The sequence below is a fragment of the Gymnodraco acuticeps genome, unplaced genomic scaffold (genome assembly GCF_902827175.1).
Source record: "Gymnodraco acuticeps unplaced genomic scaffold, fGymAcu1.1, whole genome shotgun sequence".
NCBI classification, from domain to species: domain Eukaryota; kingdom Metazoa; phylum Chordata; class Actinopteri; order Perciformes; family Bathydraconidae; genus Gymnodraco; species Gymnodraco acuticeps.
Window position 1 is genome coordinate 222,693 of NW_022990449.1, and position 21,277 is coordinate 243,969.

The window sequence follows — 21,277 nt, forward strand, 5'->3', positions numbered from 1 at the left end:
AGATATTGTAAACACTGTAACTGCACTGTGCTATCTTCCCCATCCCTTAGAGTAATGTTACCAATCCCTGTCTTGACCAGCCCCTCTGCCCGTGTGTTCGCCCTGCTCTCCCCATGTACCTCTTAGATATCTCGATTTTGGCTGACATGCTGTGTGCTGACCATGGATACATAAAATATAGGACTAGTCCTAACACAACTATCATGGCAAATATGCAGAGGAACCATTTTATGATTGTCCAGGCTCTCCGGTAGTATTGCTCACTGTTGCGTCGTCGTTTTCCCAGGCGAGCCGTCATCACGAGGTGGGAATGCTCCATGGGGTGTGTGTGTGTATTCCTTCGGTCGATTTTGTGACACGGACAGTCAGACTCCGCACACCGGTAACACAAACGAGGAACCAGAGAGCATATGGAACCGCTCAGCTGGCACTCGCTTGTGACACCTTGTGTGTAGTGTGTTTTGGTGTATGTAGTGCAAGTGTAGTGCAAGTTGGTGATTAGGACACATCACTTGTTGTCATCTACTTCTGTTGGTGATTAGGACACATCACTTGTTGTCATCTACTTCTGTTGGTGATTAGGACACATCACTTGTTGTCATCCACTTCTGTTGGTGATTAGGACACATCACTTGTTGTCATCCACTTCTGTTGGTGATTAGGACACATCACTTGTTGTCATTCCTTCTGTTGGTGATTAGGACACATCACTTGTTGTCATCCACTTTTGTTGGTGACTAGGACACGTCACTTGTTGTCTTCTGCTTCTACCGTTTCTCCTTTCCTGTGACTACGACCTTGCAGTGGCTGACGTGGACCCACGTAGCTCTCTCTCGGCGACCTTGACCGCTGTCTGGTTGACCAGACGCAGGTAGGGGCCAACGATTGGATTTCCAGCTCTTTCTCCGGAAATCCTTGACCAGCACGAAGTCGCCGGGTTGGAGATGGTTAAGTGGACCAGTGGCAGTCGCTAAAGTGGATGACAGGTTAACATACAACATAGCAACATAGCATCCTCACACAAAGTTGTGGAGGGAAGAGGACATCCTGGAGCCTTGAGTCCAATCTGTGGAGGAGCCCCAAAAAGGATTTCAAATGGCTGAGTTGGCTCCGTGTTCGTTCCCACATCCGAAGTTGTCTTAACTCAATAACCATCGATGCAACCTATTGCCTTGATTCTCTTTGTTAAGCCAAGCATTTGTTTTTAGAGTGTACGTAGACTCGGCCTCCCATATAACCTGGCTGAGCCGATATAAAACAATCAGCCAAATAACTTTTCAATACATCATTGATTACTATTCTTTTAGGTACTTTTAGGTTGGCAGTGAACATAAGTCAGAGGTACACGGTGTACTTTTCCTTCACTACATGTATTTAATACCTTTAGTTACTTCATAGATGTGGATGAATGATGTGAATCAAGTGTTAAATCAGACTTTAGTTCCACCTGGAGTAAATCCACCAGCTACCCTGCAGAATACAAAGTCATTCAGACTAGCTGCACCTTTACCAGCTTTGAGAACACTTTCATGATCAATCATTATAAAACATATCATATATATTATTCTGAAATGGACCAATCTGCACAATGAATACTTTTACCGTATTATATTTTGATAATACTTTTCTACTTCTTCTTGAGGAACATTTTGAATGCAGGACTTTTACTGTACCACTCTGGTACTTCTACTTTTACTCAAGTAAAAGATATGAGTACTTATTCCACCTCTGGTAGTGCATTAGTCTGAATTCTAGCTACAAAATCACACAGAGCTGCATAAAAATAGACTCACAATGGTAACAAGTGGAAAATAATATTTACCAATGTGTACAATGATTTTAGGTAATTTTGACTACTCAGAACACCTGACTTATACAAAGGAAGACTGTGTTCATTCTACAATTACATGGGATTAAAGCAACATGTAGTTTTACTTGTATAATACTTCCATTTTGTATAAAAGACAGTTTGTTTTCATCTGTTTTCGAATAAACAAAGTAATGGTTTTTAGAATATTAAATTTGTAACGGCATAATTCAGATGATAAATACAACTTTGAAGCTTGTAACGGCATAATTACAAGCAGAGAATGGACTAATGTAACATCACAGCAAGCATAACAACAGCCGTGTGTTATGCACACATACGCAAGAATGACATCATCTGTCGCTTAGTGAGTTATCTGAAAGCGTTTTCCCCTCTCCTGAAATGACATGACCCAAAAATGTAACTGTCCTTTGTACATATTGGAGTTTAGACAAACTAGCCTTCTGGCCTTCGGCTGTGAGGTATTTTAACAAGGAAATGGTATCAGCTCCACACTGTTCTGGAGAGAGACCAACCTTGTACACAATGCCTGGTTGTACACAGTAGCCTTGACACAAACGTGTGAATCTGTAAGGTTTACCCTTATATTCAAATGTGAACAAAATTGACTGTCTTTGTGTACAGGAACACTGAAAAATGCATTTGAGAGATCTTATGACAGTAAAAAAAAATATGCTGCAGAGGCTGGAACTTTTGGAGTAATCAGATAAGCGACTTGGGACGAGCGAGCATAGCTGCATAGCATTTACAGCTGTAAATCCTGGACAAATCTCCACTCGTCAGGAGGTTTTGTCTCTGATCTTTTTGACAGGAAACACTGGAGTGCGTACCGGAATCGTTACACGGAATAATGACCCCTTGTTTAAGCAGAGAGGTAAACACTGAGTCCATCAACATGGACATTAAACCTAAGTCATATCTGTGAGCTGCCCAGAGTGAGCATGGCCCATCTGAAAGCGCGGCAGGAAGCTCAGAGATATGAGAATTACCTCATCATCCTCAACCAACAGCAATGTGCGCAGAACGGCTACGTTTGTGCACATTTTCATCTTATACATGTCACCTGACATATAGTACATAACATATTCTGTGTGTGTAGGTGTCCAATCAGTGACTGACTCCAAATCTTTAATGATTGGATCCAAATCCCTCTATCTATCAGTGGGGCCCCTGACTAGTGAAATGTGTGGACCGCCCCTGGGATTTGACACAGTTTGTGTTGTGTGGGTGTGCAACAGGAACCAGCTGCGCAGCCACTTCAAGCTTAGTTTTAAGCATGAGCTCCTCATTCACACATTCTAACAGAAAAACTCATCATAGCATTTACACGGATTAACAACATTAACAACGTTAGCACGTATAATGCAAATGAGAAGCCTCCATGAACACAGCAGGTGGAAAAACACGTTGATCAGTCAAACGCAACAACGCCTGAGAATCAGGATTCACACAGTTCTTTATCATCAAATGCCAGTTTTTGAACCATCGTAGGAGATGGCTGCCGGACTTTAAAACCCTCATTTGTTGAAAAATTAGGTCTAAGCCGAACCGGAGTTTCAGATCTCTGCCCAGTAAATTTATTAGGCAGACGAAGGATAAAATAAACTGTTTTTTTACTGATGTGGGAAATGGATTGACTATCATCACCGTTATCTCCACTCTGAAGTGATACAAAAACTTCTCCTTTACAGTCACCCCAGCCGCTCCTATTGAGTGCATAATCTACCACTACATTTGCAATCAGGCAAATCTGCCCTTTTTACTATAGAATGTGTAGTCCCAGAATCAACCAAAAAAATGGAACATCAACACCCATGACAGCCAAAGTCAGTGTGGGACATTTCTCAAATGCTGTTTCACTGTCATATTTCAAATATGTACCCTCTTTAACCACAGGCATGTCTTCTACATTTTCCAATTTTCAAAAGCATGATGTGTGTGTATGTATTCACTTCCCTGGTTCGATGATGCTGGCAGTGGTTCTCTCTCTCCCGACCGAATTCCTTCCTTTCCCCACTCCCTCCTTCGACTACTGTCAGTTTGAAGTATTGTCTTTGTTACAGTCCGATTTATCCGATCGAAAGTTCTTTTTCTGCTTCTCGTGTGGGCATTCAGCGAACCGATGACCCATCTCTCCGCAGTTAAAACATCTGCTATTGCGGTCTCTATTGCGTAGTGCTGTAGCGACGCGTCGGCGTCGTCGACGCGTCGACTTCAAAATATCGTCGACGACATATTTCCGCGTCGACGCGTCGCTACACACACGTGGGTCACCCAAAGCAACAAGCAGTTCGCAATCGCACTTCAAACACAATGGAGACTGAAACGGCTACCACCTCCTCCTCACAGGATTGCGCACGAAGCCCCCAAACGAAAACATCTCGCCCTAGGTCTTCAAAAGCATGGGAATATTTTAAAGTTAGTCCAAAACGCAAAGATATTTATATATTTATATCTCACTGAGACTGCTGCATAGCCTAGCAGAAGCAGCAGCTAGCTGTGGTGGCTACCATTAGCAGCTAGCATTTGCTCTCCGATTTTTTACATAAAATGGAATTATGGATTATAAATTCAATCATTTTTTATACATAGACGTTAAAAACCTATGGATTAACCGATTCAGCCGCGTTTTTTCTCATTGTAATGCCATTGAACACGTCTTTTGATCAGATTGACAGCTACGGTGGTAAGACGATCTCCCTAGAAGCTCTGTGAAGGTACGTGTTGTGATGACTGTATTTGCTTCCCCTGTCGCGAGTCCGGATCACTCAGTGATGATACTATATACCTACATAATCTGTGGAGTCTCAGCTTTAATCGGATATATTGTATTTGCAGCTACGATAAGTAATAAGGGTACTTTTATCTTGAGTTCTGTGCCAATGTCCGTTAGCATTTTTCGTTCAGGGGTCATTTAGATGCTTCTTATGAGACTTGTGTTTTGTTTTGGTAAACATGGTTTGTATCGTCAGTTAGCTGAGATTATTTCCGTTAATCTGGTACAACACATTAATAGGTTCTTAAATATTAAGATCCCCTGAGACACAGTATCGTGAAAAAAAAATTGTTTACATTACGTTTTTTTTACATTACGTTTTTTATGAATTGAACAACAGAAAAATAATCGTTAGATTAGTCGACTAATCGATCAAATAATCGCCCGATTAATCGTTTTCAAAATAATCGTTTCCCCCCAGCACTACTATTGCGGTCTCTTCCTCCTCTTCGGTTCCCTCTGCCCTGGGCTTGACCTTGAGCCCAGGTGGTTGTAACAACCTGGTCAGCTGGCCCTTTTCTTTGCGAGTGCGGCGTCTCTTTTCCTCACTGGCTTTTTCTTCTGAGAGGCGTTTCTCAGCCTGCACGGCATGTCGGCGAATTTCTTCCAGCCGGGCACCGTCCATTACGCCAATGCAGGAGTTTCGCACTGATGAAGAAATAGCCGGGGATAGGCCTGTGAGGAAAGCGTTTGAGAGGTGTGTTTCCCAAACTCCCACACCGGCCTCTTGTTTGATAATGCCGCTGTTCTCAATGAACACTTTTTCTAAGCGGTGGTAATAGTCATTTACTGTTTCCTCCCGGTTCTGCCTGCATGCCCAGATTCTTGACATGTCGACTTTGGCGGGGAACTTTGTAGTTATTGCGGCCTCTGGTCCAGCCGCCTCCTCAGCAGGCAGGTGAACAGCGAGGGAAGGTGGGAAAGGAAATCCACAGTCGAGGAGAGGATCCCCCACGCCTGCAATGGAAAAAACACAGAGATGTCTGGGGTTTACATGGTTTTGGAAATCATTTATTTTCCTTCTTTTCTTCACATTCATTCCAACCTTAATATTTTCTTTAACGCCCAAGGCCAACTGCCTTCTTTCACGGCATTCTGCTTAATCCTCCCAGTATTTATTATAAACACTTTCTGTGAGTGTCCAGTTTTCTATATAAGTCTTTTACTTTAACTTTATTTGTATGTCTACTTCTTCTTGAAGAATACATTTATTCTTTAGTTTCTTGATTTTTAATTTACTCAAAAACCTCCCTTTGGAAATCCAAACATTTCCGTCCATATATGTATTCTTTAGACAGACTGTTTTCACCATATTTTACTCTCATGACGTCTACAATCGGGCCCTCAGGAGGGTGTACAAGCCCCCTACTTTGCCTGGCTCCCATGACAAAATCACCTCATTTGTTTCTCAGTACAAATCACGCAAAAACTAATCGTAACCCCACGATCTACGACGGGATAAACCCTATGTGATATTTGTTTCTCAGTACAAATCACGCAAAAACTAATCGTAACCCCACGATCTACGACGGGATAAACCCTATGTGATATTTGTTTCTCAGTACAAATCACGCAAAAACTAATCGTAAACCCACGATCTACGACGGGATAAACCCTATGTGATATTTGTTTCTCAGTACAAATCACGAAAAAACTAATCGTAAACCCACGATCTACGACGGGATAAACCCTATGTGATATTTGTTTCTCAGTACAAATCACGCAAAAACTAATCGTAAACCCACGATCTACGACGGGATAAACCCTATGTGATATTTGTTTCTCAGTACAAATCACGCAAAAACTAATCGTAAACCCACGATCTACGACGGGATAAACCCTATGTGATATTTGTTTCTCAGTACAAATCACGCAAAAACTAATCGTAAACCCACGATCTACGACGGGATAAACCCTATGTGATATTTGTTTCTCAGTACAAATCACGCCAAAAACTAATCGTAAACCCACGATCTACGACGGGATAAACCCTATCTTCGAGCAGCCCCTTTCATAAATGTCATGGAGTTTTAATTACGTTTAACTTTAAACAATTTAGACACTACATCTCACCCAGTATTGGAAAGCCTTTGAGTTCGTTGGATCTCGTGAAGTCAATTGGTTCCACCCCCGGCGCTGGTCCTCTCGTCCCATACGGTTTCTGTCGGGGTAGAGGAAGATCCGCGGATCCTGGAGCGCCCACCACCAGCGTCCGGAGGTGTTCCCAATCGAACTTGCAGAGACCCTGCTCGCAGCGCCAATTGTTATGGAAATCTAAAAACCCCAATACTGTAGAGTACAAGTCAAAGTGATCAAATCAAATAAATGGTGAATCAGACAGTTGTCTTTCTGGTGATGTTTATTCGATGACTCAAACAAACATCAGATACAATAAAAAAAATATATATATATAGACACAGGTCTCACAGAGTATAAAATATGTCTGCGCGAGTGTGCGCAGTTCAATATAGTAGCAAAGCTTATATTGAGGAAAGGGTGGGAAGGTAAGAAATCTGTCTTCACACGGTCACATTGTTATTAGACACCTGGCCTTGAGCTGTAGAAGTTCTCGTGTGACTTTGTGTGAGTCTCAACCCAGTAGCCAAAACAGCTCTGTGGCCTTGAAGTAGGATAGATAGAGGAAAACACCTTCTCAACACCTTCTCATCTAACCAAATGAGAAGCATTTGGTTAAAACATATCAGGATATAATAAAATGTCCACTACAGGGATCAATCTGATCCTAATCCTGTGTTGTCGGTTTGAACTGCCCGTTTTGAAGATTTGATCCAGATTAAAGCTTGGATTGGATTTCCTGATCTGATCAGATATCAAAGTGATCCTAATCCTGTTTTTTGGTTTTGAACTCTCCAAATCTGATCTGATCAGATAGGGATTAAAAGTTTGGAACTCCTGGGCCCTGGTGATAATAAGAAGACCTAATAACTGTTGTAATGTGGCTGTTGAAATTCAGGTCTAAATCCATCACTACACCTAGATTTCTGGCTTTATTAGTGGTTTTGTAGTCTGCTGACTGAAGCTCTGCGATTACTTTTAATCGGTCCTTCTTTGCTCCAAAAACAATGATCTCTGTTTTTTGTTTGTTCAGTTGGAGAAAGTTCTGAGTCATCCAGTCAGTGATGTGAACAATGCACTTGCTCAGTGTTCTAATCGGAGAACAGTCTCCTGGTGTGATTTTAAAATAAATCGTCGTCTGCATAGATGTGATAACTTAGATCGCTCTTTTTTAATAATTTCAGCCAGAGGTAGCATATAAATATTTAAAAGGTCCTAAAATGCAGCCTTGAAGAACCCCGCATGACATATTTGTCAAAGTTGATGTGTAGTTGCCTATTGAGACAAAGTTTTTTCTGTCCTTTAAGTAGGTACTAAACCAGTTTAGAGCTGTTCCTGAAACTCCCACCTAGTTTTCTAGACGGTCTAGCAATATGTTGTGGTCAACAGTGTCAAAGGCAGCGCTGAGATCTAATAATACTAAAACTGATATTCTGCCACTGTCTGTGTTTAAATGAATGTCATTTAAGACCTTAACAAGTGCAGTTTCAGTGCTGTGGTTAGGTCTAAAGCTCGACTGAAACACATCAAAACCGTCATTTAAAAACATGAAATGACTCAACTGTTAAAAAACAACTTTTTCAATCAATTTGCTTAAAAAGGGAAGGTTTGATATTGGCCTGTAATTATTCATTATGGTTATGTCCAAGTTGTGCTTTTTTAGGAGCGGTTTAATTATTGCAGTTTTCAGGGCCTGTGGAAATACACCTGATTGAAGAGACTTGTTTACTATGTGTAGTATATCTGAGGCCAAGCAATGAAAAACAGTTTTGAAAAAAATCCTGTCGGAATAATATCGAGGCTACAGGAGGAGGATTTCAGATGTTGAATAATGTCTTCCAGGTCTTTAGCATTTATCAGACGGAATTGTGACATGGTGTCTGAATTGGCTTTAGGTGAACACAGGGACAAAACATTGGCTGTACCTGATGCAGAGGCACTGACTGCCTGTCTAATTTGCATGATTTTGTCAGTGAAGAAGGAGGCAAAGTCATTGCACGCCCTGGTGGATAGAAATTCTGAAGCTACCGACACTGGGGGGTTAGTTAGTCTGTCGACGGTAGCAAATAAGGCACGTGAGTTGTTTTTATTTTTGGTAATGATGTCAGAAAAGAAAGACTGTCGTGCCTTTTTTATTTCCTGATTATAGACGCAGAGTTTCTCTTTATATATTTCGAAGTAAACTTGGAGATTTGTTTTTCTCCACCTGCGTTCAGCTTTTCTGCACTTAGTTTTTGCTGTTCTCACAGTCATGGCTTTTCTCCATGGAGATTTTTTCTTGCTAGATACTTCCTTTGTTTTAATGGGAGCAATGGCATCCATGACATTTGTTATTTTAGAATTAAAATGATCAACTAGCTCATTTACTGAGAAGTTAGCATGGGCAATTGAGGGAGTACAAATCTGGGCAAACATTTCCTCTGTATTTTCAGTTAAGTGACGTCTAGTGGTTGCCTCTTAATACAATGTTGTTTCATCTTGCTTTGCAAGGGCACATTTTTTCAGAGTTTCTGTTGATTTTATGTTTACAAAACAAGTGAAAAAAAAGAAAAAAAAGATTCAAGCAGAATTGGTTTGTTGTTGTAATATTAATTTTGGCCACAAGAGGCGGAAATGCACGGCTGCCCCACACTGAACACGTTTCAGTTTTTTCAGTGTGTTTTCTTAAAGGGACTTCTATTTGTTATCATATCATAATGCATGGAGTAATTGAAAGAAAACATGTATGTTTTTCGACCTATTTGGAACATGAGGTAGTCTTGTACTTCTGCCTCTAGTGGTCGAAATTAGTATTTCATCAACCACAGACACATACTTGCATATCTGGGATCAGATGCCATAATACATAAATATATTCATCTGTCATTTCATTACAACTTCTTATTCTTCTCTCCATGTACCCTCTCTGCTGCTCCTCCCCACCTCGCTCCACAGTCAGAAGTTGAGCTTCAAGGAGCGGGTGAGGCTGGCCAGCCCCCGAGGTCAGAGCATCAAGAACAGGCAGACGGCCTCAGTGAACGACCGGCGCTCTCCGGGGGCTGACGCCGGGGCGGAGGGCTCGAGCCCCGCCAAGGTGCAGAAGAGCTGGAGCTTCAACGACCGCACGCGCTTCAGACCCTCGCTGCGCCTGAAGAGCCAGTCCCGCTCCACCACTGACGGTGAGGGGGCCCACGTTCCACCTCCACACAATGTTGAGCTTAGCCTGGATCACTTAGGCAGGAGTGAGGAAAACACTCAGAAACTTTACTTAAGTACAATTTGAAATAAAATAATCTATTACAAGTAAAAGTCCTGAATTCAAATGTCACTTAAGTAAAAGTACTGAAGTGCAATCAGATACATTAGTATAAGTACTCCTTACACAGAATGGCTTTTTGACAGTATTATATTATTAACTATACTATAATATGGAATAATAAATAAACTATATACTATACTACCCTAAACTAGGCATATTATAAAACACTATATATTCTACTATACTAAACTATACTAAACTTCCCTACACTACACAATACTATATTACACTATACTATTCTGTTTTAATCACTTACAAATACATGCAAGAGCGTTTCAATGTTGCAGTGTGTTAATGTGGAAATATTTGAGATACTTCTTAAAATACTGAGTTGAATAGTAGAACAGTACTGCATCATAGAGGAGTACAAAGTTAAATGTTGAAGATGAAGTTGAAGTATAAATTTGCAATAAATGGAAAAACTCAATAAAGTACACAGTATTGAGCAAACGCACCGTTACATTCAACCACTGTATTAAGATACTTAGTTGGGTTGCAATTTGTACAAAAAATTCAAGGTACAATTGATGTGTTTCCCTCAATATAGTACACAAAGTACTACCATTCAATAGATGAGAATGTGTTTTCTGATGCAGTTGAATAGCAAAAAAGACCAAAGATAATAATATGCCCTAATAATAGTTTTGTTATTTAAAAAGGTGTCCATTCACTAGATATATAAAAGTATGATACCTTAGAAAATGTTATTTTTTATTATCTCCTTTGTTTTCCAGCGATACAAAAGATCAGTTAGTCCATCCTAACCTTCGCCCTACATGGACTATTTAAATCGTCCGTGGCAATAATTGGAATACATAAAAATGAATTTCATTGGTTATTCACAAATGATATTGTATTATTATTGTCAGTAATAGCTATCAGAAAACCGGGTTAAAACTATGGTTTTAAATAATCTATAACCAACTGTGAGGTTGCCCACAGTTCAAATGTTAGTTTTTATATAGAGTCTATGGCTTTAGGATCTTTTTTAAAAGATCGGACAGAGCCAAGTGTTCGGTGTTTCCAGTCTTTATGCTAAGCTAACCATTTTTGGCTACACATTTAACAAACAGGATAACGATGTTCTCATCAAACTCCAAGGAAGAAAAGATATTGAGGTTTGTCAAACTGTTCCTCTAACGGTACGTCCACACGGCGGCGTGCGTTGAAGTTTGCAGGTGGGCGTGTCTGAAACTCGACCAACAACCAATCACATGAATCTCCCGCCCCGGACACACAAACCCCCGGTTTGATTGGCTAGAGCTTGTACTGGCATATGATTCGATTGGCTGACGCTTCCATCGAAGCTTCAAAAGTTGAACATTGCTCAACTTTTGCAGTGAGCAACGCGTAGCGACGCTCCCACAATGCAGTTCGGCGAAGCGTGACGTCACCCCATTCAAAGTGAACCGGCAGAAGCGTTGAAGCTTCAACGCACGCTGCCGTGTGGACGGGCCGAAAGTCTCAGACAATTTAACCCCCAAGTGTCACTCCATGTATTTTATTGAGGTCTATTGGCCGACCATCCAACCCACCAGAACTGCTTTAGCCCGCTAATTCAGCCGTTTAGAGCAGGGGTTCCCAACCTTTTTCCCGAGAGCCCCCCCAAATGACTCCTGTTGGAAGTTGCGCCCCCCCCCACACACACACACACGGGGGGGGGGGGGGGGGACAACAGACAAGGCAACAGCGGTAATTAAAGTTTAAATGTCTCAAAATGCTACAACTACTGTCACAAACTGGATGAATGTGAAGTATTTTGTTAAAGGAGGATGAAAGCGTAATTAAGGAGCACTATTGGAGTGACTTTGATGGTTATTGGACGCAGGATTAATTCACTTGGATGCCCGCTGTATGAAGAAAATAAAGGACTTTATTAGCTACTAACTTGAATTTTTATTAAAATTAATGAATCAATTATTTGTAATACTTTATTGTAATGTATACAATCATTTATTGTGTAACAATGTTTAAAAAAAAGAAAAGTCTTAAATCATCTGAGGCCTGGCGTACCCCCTGCGATGTTTGGCGCCCCCCAGGTTGGGAACCACTGGTTTAGAGGATGCTAATGGGTGTTGGTAGTGAAGACCTTTGGCTAGCAGTGGCAAGCCCTCCTGGGTCCCAGCCAGTTGGTGTTTGTGGTGGGTGGATAGACGGACTGATGGAAGGGGGGGGGGTGTGGAGCTCCAGAGCCTCACCGCTGGAGAGGAGACCAAAACCAAGCCTGCTCATTCACTGTCACTGAGACCAGAAGGATCAGGACATTTCCTTTCACTAGGAAGGACAATAGGAGTCATCTTGGAAGCTATTTCTATGACACCCATGTCTTTAATGTATCATAATAAGTAAACATATTATACATATACATATATTAATCATATTTACAATAAACATTATGCTTTGGAACAGTTATCGGAACACATTAAAAATCATGTTATAGTGTCTAAATAATTACAAATAGTTACAAGGTCATATTACCTCAAAAGTGCTGATCACTGTTATATTGCATTAAGAAAAAGTGAAGAAATGTAATTAAATCAATGAGAGAACACAAAACATTGTTAAATTCATTTTCACTTTATTAAAAGCCAACTGTGACCACTGTAATGAACATATAATCACATTATATCTGCACTGTGGAATGTATATATATACAACAACAACTTTGAGAATAATACTACACTATGATTCTTGCATAAAAAAACATTGGTGAGACATTTTGAAGTAATATGCTGAACTTGTAATTTATTAGGAATTTGTTTGTTGTAATGTGGCAAATAAAGACATACTATAGCACTTTGAAACATTTTTTTTTTAAAGTCATAGTATGCTATGTCGAAATTATGAAAAAAATAATAGTATATTATGTCAAATACTGTGGAAGAAAGTGATTTTATAGTGTCGAAAATATCAGTGAAAGATTCCTAGTTTTGTTTGTCGAAAATGTCATAAAAAAGTCATAGTACAGTACGTTGAATTTATCAAAAAATAAAATAAAAAATTGTAAAAAATAGTTTCAAGAAACTCATATTATAGTATGTCAGAGATTATGAAAAAGTTGCAGTATAATATGCAAAATAAAAAAAATCATACGAAAAACATTTTTAAAAAGTAATAGTATGATATGTCAAAGTCCTTTAAAAATACAGTCATAGTATACTGTAGTAGGCCTATGTCGAAAAATATGACTACATTTATAGTATAGCGTATGTCGAAAACATTAAAAGCTCATAATATAATATGTCAAATTCATTAAAAAAATCTCTAATATAGCACGTGGAATACATCATCAAAAAAGTCACAGTGTAGTGTGGCGTTAATGTAATCAAAAACAATCTGAAGGTGACCAACGTCTGTAGTCAACCTAGGCTTTGGACACATGCGCCCATTTAAAACGTAGTTTGTAAATAAGTCAGCGATATTAACAGCCCTCCTCTCCTTGTGGTCCTCTCTCTGAGCAGCAGACTCCAGCATGGCGGGGGAGGAGGGCTACGATGAGAGAGGCTGTCACTGTGAGATCTCAGTGGAGGACCTGCTGCCCCCCGTCAAGGCCGTCATCAGAGCCGTCAGGTGGGTCACATGCATGATAATAGTATTAAAGTATTATTCGATGCTTATAGACCCAGGCAAAAACATATTTAAACCCTAATCTCAGAGGTTATCTGAAAAGTGTAATTGGAGCTGCATTATTTTTAAAGTCCGTTGAATCCTCTTGGATGTTTGCCTTGATGCTCCACAGCTTTTGTATTGATACACGCACATGCACACTGCTCAAATAAAAAGCCACAACCTCACTGGATGTTTTGCTATACTGTTCAACGTAGAGTTTGTTCAGGTGTTCTGACTCTTTGCATTGCACACTTTGCGACAAATGAAGGTGTTTTTATTAGCCACAGTCTACAGGAGGTCACAGGTCTGTATCACAGCCCCCCCTTGTGGCTGATGTGTGAACACTGTTCTTACAGGATAATGAAGTTCCATGTCGCCAAGAAGAAGTTTAAGGAGACGCTGCGGCCGTACGATGTGAAGGATGTGATCGAGCAGTACTCTGCCGGGCACCTGGACATGCTGTGTCGCATCAAGAGCTTGCAGACCAGGTACAGACCCTCAAATAAAGACAATAGTTAAATAAGATTAAAGTTGCATTTATAAAAAAGACTTAAGTGTCTTATGTAAGACACGTTAATATGTTCAACACAGCTGGTACATGTGGAGCTCATTTTAATTAGTAAACTGCTGCCACATATTTTAGCCTATATGATATATCATAGTTTGTTTATTTATTTTATGTATTAGTAACTATCAACTTAAGCTGTCAGATGAATGTAGTGGAGTAAAAAGTTCAATATTGGCTTCTGAAATGTAAAGGAGTAAAAGTATAAAGTAGCATATGGTGGAAATACTCAAGTGAAGTACAGTTCAGACTAAACTCTCCACCACTGTGTGTGTCTTAGTGTGTTGTGTTTATTAATGTGATATATTGTATGTGTGTGTGTAAATCTGCGTATGTGTGTTCCCTTCCCTCGCAGGCTTGACATGATAGTAGGCCCCCAGCCCCTGAGCAGCCGAGCCAAGGCCTTTTCCACCCCCTCCCTGCCCGTCTATTACAGCCAGGGCAGGAAGAACTCCACCCAGGGGTCAGCTTCCCCCCCTCTTCCCCACCCTCACATTCACATTGCTTCAGTTCACTTCTCATTCTTTTAATTGAAAGAATTGATCTGAAGTCAATTGAAACTTCTTCACACGCACGGCTCTTTTCTTTTGCCTTGGATATGAGGTCATCCACTAACAAAACTCAACAAAAATGATGTGGTCCTAGTGTCGGTTTGCAACCCACACATACTGTAACACACAAACACATCTTCTTTAAAACATATCCATTCATTAGCTGACGCTTATATCCAAACTCACGTACATACATTTGAATACCGTAGAACTACAGGAGACTACCTTGCACAGGGTCCCTGTGATTGGTAGACAGCCCATTGACCCTCTCAACATCTAAAGCAGGGGTGTCAAACTCAAGGCCCGGGGGCCAAATCCGGCCTGCGACTTCATTTCATGTGGCCCCACAAGAGCTTGCAAAGAATATAATATGTTTATTATACGGTTACATGCCGCTTTACAGAAGCACATTGCCCATAAACTACATGTCCCACAATGCATCTCAAATTAGACTTTTTTCGGAATTTGACTTTTTTTCAAAATGTTTTTTTTTTCTCCAGAATGTGGCTTTTCTTTTAAAATCATTTTGTGACATGCACACTGAAGACACTTGCAATTGTTTTCCCTGGACCTCTGCTTTCAGACGTAGTTAATTATGAAGTTATTACCCTATCCGATAATAATCCAATGCAGAAGCAATGATGTAATATAATACATTATTTTATATATTACATATTTATATAGTTATTCTTATATATAAGAGTTGAAATTGAGTTTGACACCCCTGATTCTAAAGGAAACCCTACCTGCCCCTGCTGCAGTAATACTGCCCCCTACTGCTGGGGACTCAAACTGCTGCATGCGTTCAGATTCTGACCACAACTAGAGAACCGACTGAGAAACTATCGACATGTCTTAGACTAAATCCTCTTGAATGAATATCTAAGCGTAAATATAAGTGTGTTTACAAACTCACTTGTGCAGCATAATCCACCTCTATTCTCTTCCTAAACACATGTATTTGAACCTTACTATTTAAAAAAAATTGACATTTGCACAAGGCGCTCCTCGTCTGTGCTTGGATTGAAGAGTGAAGTTTTCTAACACATCTCACAGTCCTTCAAGGACTTCTGTTCAGTTGTCATGGTGATCGCTCAGTTGTCATCACATTGTAGCGTAGGTCTTATCCCTGAACGAATAAATTAAACTTTTTAGACACACAGAAACAGAGGGATAGCCCGGTGACCTAGTTACTGAATTTTACAAAAGAAAAATAATACTCAATCAATTCACTTTCAACATAAAATGTCTGTATTTTTTTTTAAATTCCAAATAATAAATCAGTACATCAAACAAACAAACTCATGTCACAGACCATTTACCAGATAAACTTAACTCCAATACACACAAACAAATAAGTCAAGTTAACTCACAAAACATCAATACATCCTGGGGATTGACTGTGAGTGAGTGTGGGGGAGGGGAGAAGTCTTTTGTCCTTTGGCACTCAGTTTAGGAGTGTATTTCAGGGGATAAGGATGTGTGAAAGTAAAGTTGTAAAGTTCAGCTTTTCCAGTCCAGTGTGTGTGTGTGTGTGTGTGTGTGTGTGTGTGTGTGTGTGTGTGTGTGTGTGTGTGGTGCTAGAGGAGGAGAAATGATATTGGTGTAGTGAGAACCACTTATCTGAGGGTGACAGGCCAGAATAGCTCACTGGATTGCAGGGTTAGCTTGGAAGGGGAGAGTTGAATGTTTCCCCAACAGCTCCTGGGTTCAGTGGCAACAACTCCCAAAAAATAGCCTGATTCAGCTGATGATCAAGAATCCACTTTTTCCTTGTTCGCTTCCGACTTCCTCTTGCTTCTTTCGAATGACATGCCGTCCTCCTTTTAACAGCACACAGGTGCCAATCATTCTCTTGATTGTTTCCTCCAGCTTCTCTCAGGGGTGCTTGATTAGCCACTCCCCTTTTTCTCAGGGAATCTGTAGGTGTGTTTACTTTCTCCCTGTCCTGCTACAACATGACCACATGTGGGGTGGAGATGTTATAATGTCAATGTCCCCATCTCCTATACTAATCACAACAGTAGGGGATAAAAGCATTTACAAATGTGCATATACCTAAGCATAAGATACAAATGTGTGTTAAAGTAACATGGAAATAAGTTTTGGCTAATCACAAATATTTGATTGACCATTTTTATAAATGTGTTACATAAGACAATAACAAGTGGAAAACACACTTTCCAGAAAGCACACTCGATATGACGATGGAAGATCTTCTCAAAGTCTTAATGGTTTATTTTTCCAATTTGTTGGTGGGTTATGATTGCATGACTTTGCCTTGGCTTATCCCTGCCCTCTGTTGAATGTAACCCTTTTCATTAACACAGGGACTTGTATTTGTTGGAAAATAAAATGTGCTCATGGTAATCTATTATACTGTTGCCGTTTTAACCTTTCCTCTTCTCTGTGGGCTGCCTGGTGGATTTCTACTTCTACTTTTCTTTCTGTTATAAATATCTAGTGAGTTAGCATGTGTTCATGTGTGTTTGTGTGTGTGCATTTGTTTGTGTCTTCCAGAGTTGATCAGATTCTGGGGAAGGGTCAGATCCCTCTGGATAAGAAGATTCGGGAGAAGCTGCTGTCTGATGGAGATATTCTGGAGGACATGAGCATGCTGGGTCGAGTCTGTAAAGTGGAGCGGCAGGTCTGTGTTCTTTAAGTTGGTGTATCAAATAACTGTATAGCTGTAGGTAATGACCAGTGAACTGAGCAGCATGCACAAATACATGACAAGCAGCCTTCTAATGTTCTGCTGCATCCGACACGAGTCTGCAAAGTGAAAGTGAACTCCTGGATCAGACATTTGTACTTTCAGTGAAACATTAGCCTAGCTTAGCAGAAAGGCGTGCTCTGTGAAAACATACATAGGCCTACGCCTGACGACAGCTTTTAACATTAGAATCGCCAACGGGTCAATTTTACCCGCAGACGTTTTTTTGAATGTAGCCTATGTAATTTTTTTTCAATAAAATATTCAAGTCCCCCAGTCCATGACTTTTCCTGAAAGTGTGTTATGTAGCACCCTCTGTTGTTAAAAATAAAATGGCAAATAAAGCCATTTATAGGTGCAGAAACATGACGTCTTGCTATAGCAACGTCTTTTGTCTACTGCGGTTCCTTAGAGAGAGAGAGAAAGATAGATAGATCGAGAGATAGAGAGAGATATACAGATAGATAGTTATAGACAGAGAGATGTGTACCTAAACAAAACACAAGTCTAACACCAAGCGTTTAAATCAGCACTGGTAGCGATATTTTATACTTCATGCTATCTGCACAAACGATATGATATGAAAAGCTGAGAGTCCACAGACTCACCGGTTAATAACAAGTAAGACATGTTACAGCAACATACATGGTGACATCACAGTTGCATCTATACAACAGGAGTGGTCTGTTTTTCAGCAGGGAACCTTCTGGCCCGGATTAGAAAACGACCACAGAACAACTTTGTGGAAGGGTATAGCCTTGGCGAAGGAATACCCGGTCCATGGGAGGAACCCCTTACAATGGGGAGAGGATCCAAAACTACTGGGCCGACAATTCAGTTTTTACTTTAGCTAACTATGCAGGATAGACCATGGCCTTGGCGAGGTCTGCACTAGACCGTACCATTCTACCATTTGTGTAGAAATAGTATGGACCTCCGCCTAAAACAAGTATGTAAATCCTAACTTCCTTTCCTTCCTTACCAGGTGACATCGATTGAGTCGAAGCTGGACTCCCTGCTGGACATTTACCGACAGGTTCTGCGTAAAGGCTCGTCCTCCGCCCTCACGCTCTCCTCCCTGCCGCTGTTCGAGCTGGAACAGACCTCTGACTACCACTCCTCTGTCTTCAGCAAGGACCTCTCCAGCTCCCCCCAGGTCAGCGGAGCCCCTCCCTCCATCCGCTCCTCCACCACCTCCCACCTCTCCCAGGGAGGCCTCCACCTCATCCTGGCCCCGCCCAACGAGCTCAGCCTCAACGCCTCCTCCTCCTCCACCGGCCTGGCCTCCTCCTCCTTCAGCCCGTCTCCGCTGCCCCATCCCCACTATCACCGCCATCGCCACCATCATTACCCCCGGCACCATCCCACCCAGGTCACTACGCCCGAGAGTGGCACTGACGAGGCTGCGGGGAGCTCTCCACCCATCCTCACCCCAAATAGTGTCAGCAGTGGAATTGGAGACGGAGGGTTTCCTCTTCTTACTAGGCTTCCACCGCCCCCTCCCAGCCGGAGTGGGGGCCCGAGCCACCTGCCACGAGCCCCTTCCACAGAAGTGTCCCCTGACATTGAGGACTTTTGTGGAGGTTTAGGGATGCAGATCGAGGATAGTGGTGGTAGGGAGAGCCCCGGGCGGGGGCTGGGCAGATTGGGGCAGAAGCTACAGGGCAGCAACGGGCGGTTGGATCTGAAGGAGGAGGGGTCCTGGAGGAGGCACATGAGTCTGGAGCTGCAGCCCCTGGCCCCCCCGGCCCCCGGCTGCTGCTCCGGGCCCAGCCAGGTGACCCCAGGCCTGGGCAAGTCCCTGTCTGTTCAGGACCTGATGCAGGCGGCCCCAGGAACCCTCCAGGACCCCCTACTCAGCCACAGCCTCTCGTCTCCAAGCCCCAGTACGAGCAGTGACTCTCCCATCGGCTTCAACATCAAAGACCCCGGAGGAAGGGGGGGTGTAAGCAGGAGTGGTGGAGGAGGATGGGGGGAGGAGGACCTCTTCATCAGCGACAGGGACCTGGATGTCCAGGGATTTGACTTCCTGTCACTGGGGACCAATGAGGCCCAAACCTACTCGTCGGAGCTCCTGAGGACAGACAGCAGAGGGGGGGCCGGACCCCGGGGCCCGGCCAGCGCTCACACCTCCCCTCCCTCTGCTGCCAACACCGAATTGCAAAACACGCCACATGTGCGGCTAAAATAAACTTGCCTCCATGCTCAGAAGGCACACACACATGTCACCTCACAGAGACGGTTTTTATCTTTTTGGGAGGGGGGGGGGGCGTTTGTTGTTAGTTATCATGTGGATCCATTTGATAAGAATCACAGTATTTTCATACAGACTGATCATAAATCATTGCATGAGTTTTATAGCGTGAATCTGAAAAAAAGATGAAGACCAGGAAACAGGAATCTGAGAGCAACTGAGAGGTGATTGGTTGATATGTGACCTTGGGACGGAGCTTGAGCGCAGCAGGATTTCAGTCAGACGGACTGAGGCTAGCAAGGTGCATTTGACACTTTAAGTAAGAAGGCATGGACAACATGAAGTTATGGAAAACAACTTTTGTACACAAATTGAGAAAAGAAAGGGACTGAATACTCAAATGTGCCCACACAATCACATGAAGGCATCCAAACTAAAGTGAATGTTACCTCACCTTTAAAAACGTTTTAATCTCGGGTCTTGTATTTTATTCCCTTAATACTTAATTCTGTCCCTTTTAGAAAAAACTAGGGCCGGGACTTTAACGCGTTAATTAAGATTAATTAATTACACAAAAATTAACGCGTTAAAAAAATTAACGCATTTTAATCGCACTTATTTTTGCACCGCGGAACGTTTCTCACTGGATGAGTTTCAGGCGTACCGATTATACTGGAGCACCAACTAACGTTCATGACTTCAGACAACAACAAACCACAGTGAACAACAGTGGGAAATGTTGTTTTAAAAAACGGACGGATGGAAGCGTCGATAAGAGCACGGTTGTGTGCAAATTATGCAAAAAGGAATTCGCATATCACCGCAGCACATCAAGCCTCAAGTATCACCTCAATGCAAAAACATATAGCAGCTAGCGTGGAAGCTAGCGTGGACGTTAGCCTCTTTTATCGCGTTCACACCAAAAAGAGCCGGTACTAAAATTAGTTCATGAGAACCTTTTTACCCCCACGAAAGTCCCTGCTAGAGAGCAGAGAGCTGCTAGAGAGCAGGGACTTTCGTACGGCTCTCTTGTGAGAAAAGAGATATATTTTATTATCCTCGCATTAGCATTATTAGCATTAGCCCAGCGCAGAAACGCAGAGAGACTAACTTATGGCAACACAAAATAAAACATGGGAGCGGTGGAGATGAGGAGGTGTCGGCGTTCTGGCGATTTACTCGGAAGGCTGCTGGGACTCCCAGCAGCTTCTACTGAAGCCAGTCCCCAACTCCGGGGACTTCCGGCCGGGGACTTTGGGCGGCAGTATACGCCGTGAAGTGGTTTGCGGCCTGCCAGTAAACCCAAAGCAGAAGAAGAAGAAGTGACGTCAGCGGCTTAATTTGTTCTCATGAACTAAGTTCTCATGAACCTTTGTGGGAAAAGTACTGCGGTGTGAATGCGCCTAATGGTATACTAAAATCCATGTGAAAAAAATTGCTTCTCACTGTTCTCAGGTCAAATATTTATATGCGATTAAAAATGCGATTAATTTCGATTAATTAATTACAAAGCCTCTAATTAATTAGATTAATTTTTTTAATCGAGTCCCGGCCCTAGAAAAAACAGATTGAAGTTCATTCATATGAATTACTGTCCTTAAAAGCCCACACCCAAGGACCATCAGTGTACTTTTTGTATTTGAAACCATAAGATAAAATGACCTTAG

The 21,277-nt window shown here is 41.9% G+C and overlaps 1 protein-coding gene across 4 annotated transcripts in view; it reads left to right on the plus strand.

Moving 5' to 3' along the window:
* Window positions 1-20,126, plus strand: part of LOC117552326 (potassium voltage-gated channel subfamily KQT member 5-like) — a 157,435-nt gene extending 137,309 nt beyond the window's left edge. The window contains exons 10-15 of one of the 4 annotated variants that reach the window (XM_034225699.1): window positions 9,615-9,838; window positions 13,440-13,548; window positions 13,944-14,075; window positions 14,508-14,615; window positions 17,224-17,350; window positions 18,402-20,126. In XM_034225699.1, the coding sequence (XP_034081590.1) occupies window positions 9,615-9,838; window positions 13,440-13,548; window positions 13,944-14,075; window positions 14,508-14,615; window positions 17,224-17,350; window positions 18,402-19,607 (1,906 nt within the window). In that variant the 3' untranslated portion in view covers window positions 19,608-20,126. The remainder of the gene's footprint in view (window positions 1-9,614; window positions 9,839-13,439; window positions 13,549-13,943; window positions 14,076-14,507; window positions 14,616-17,223; window positions 17,351-18,401) is intronic. The other 3 variants (XM_034225700.1, XM_034225701.1, XM_034225702.1) reach the window with 3 other exon arrangements.
* The last annotated feature ends 1,151 nt before the right edge of the window (window positions 20,127-21,277 follow it).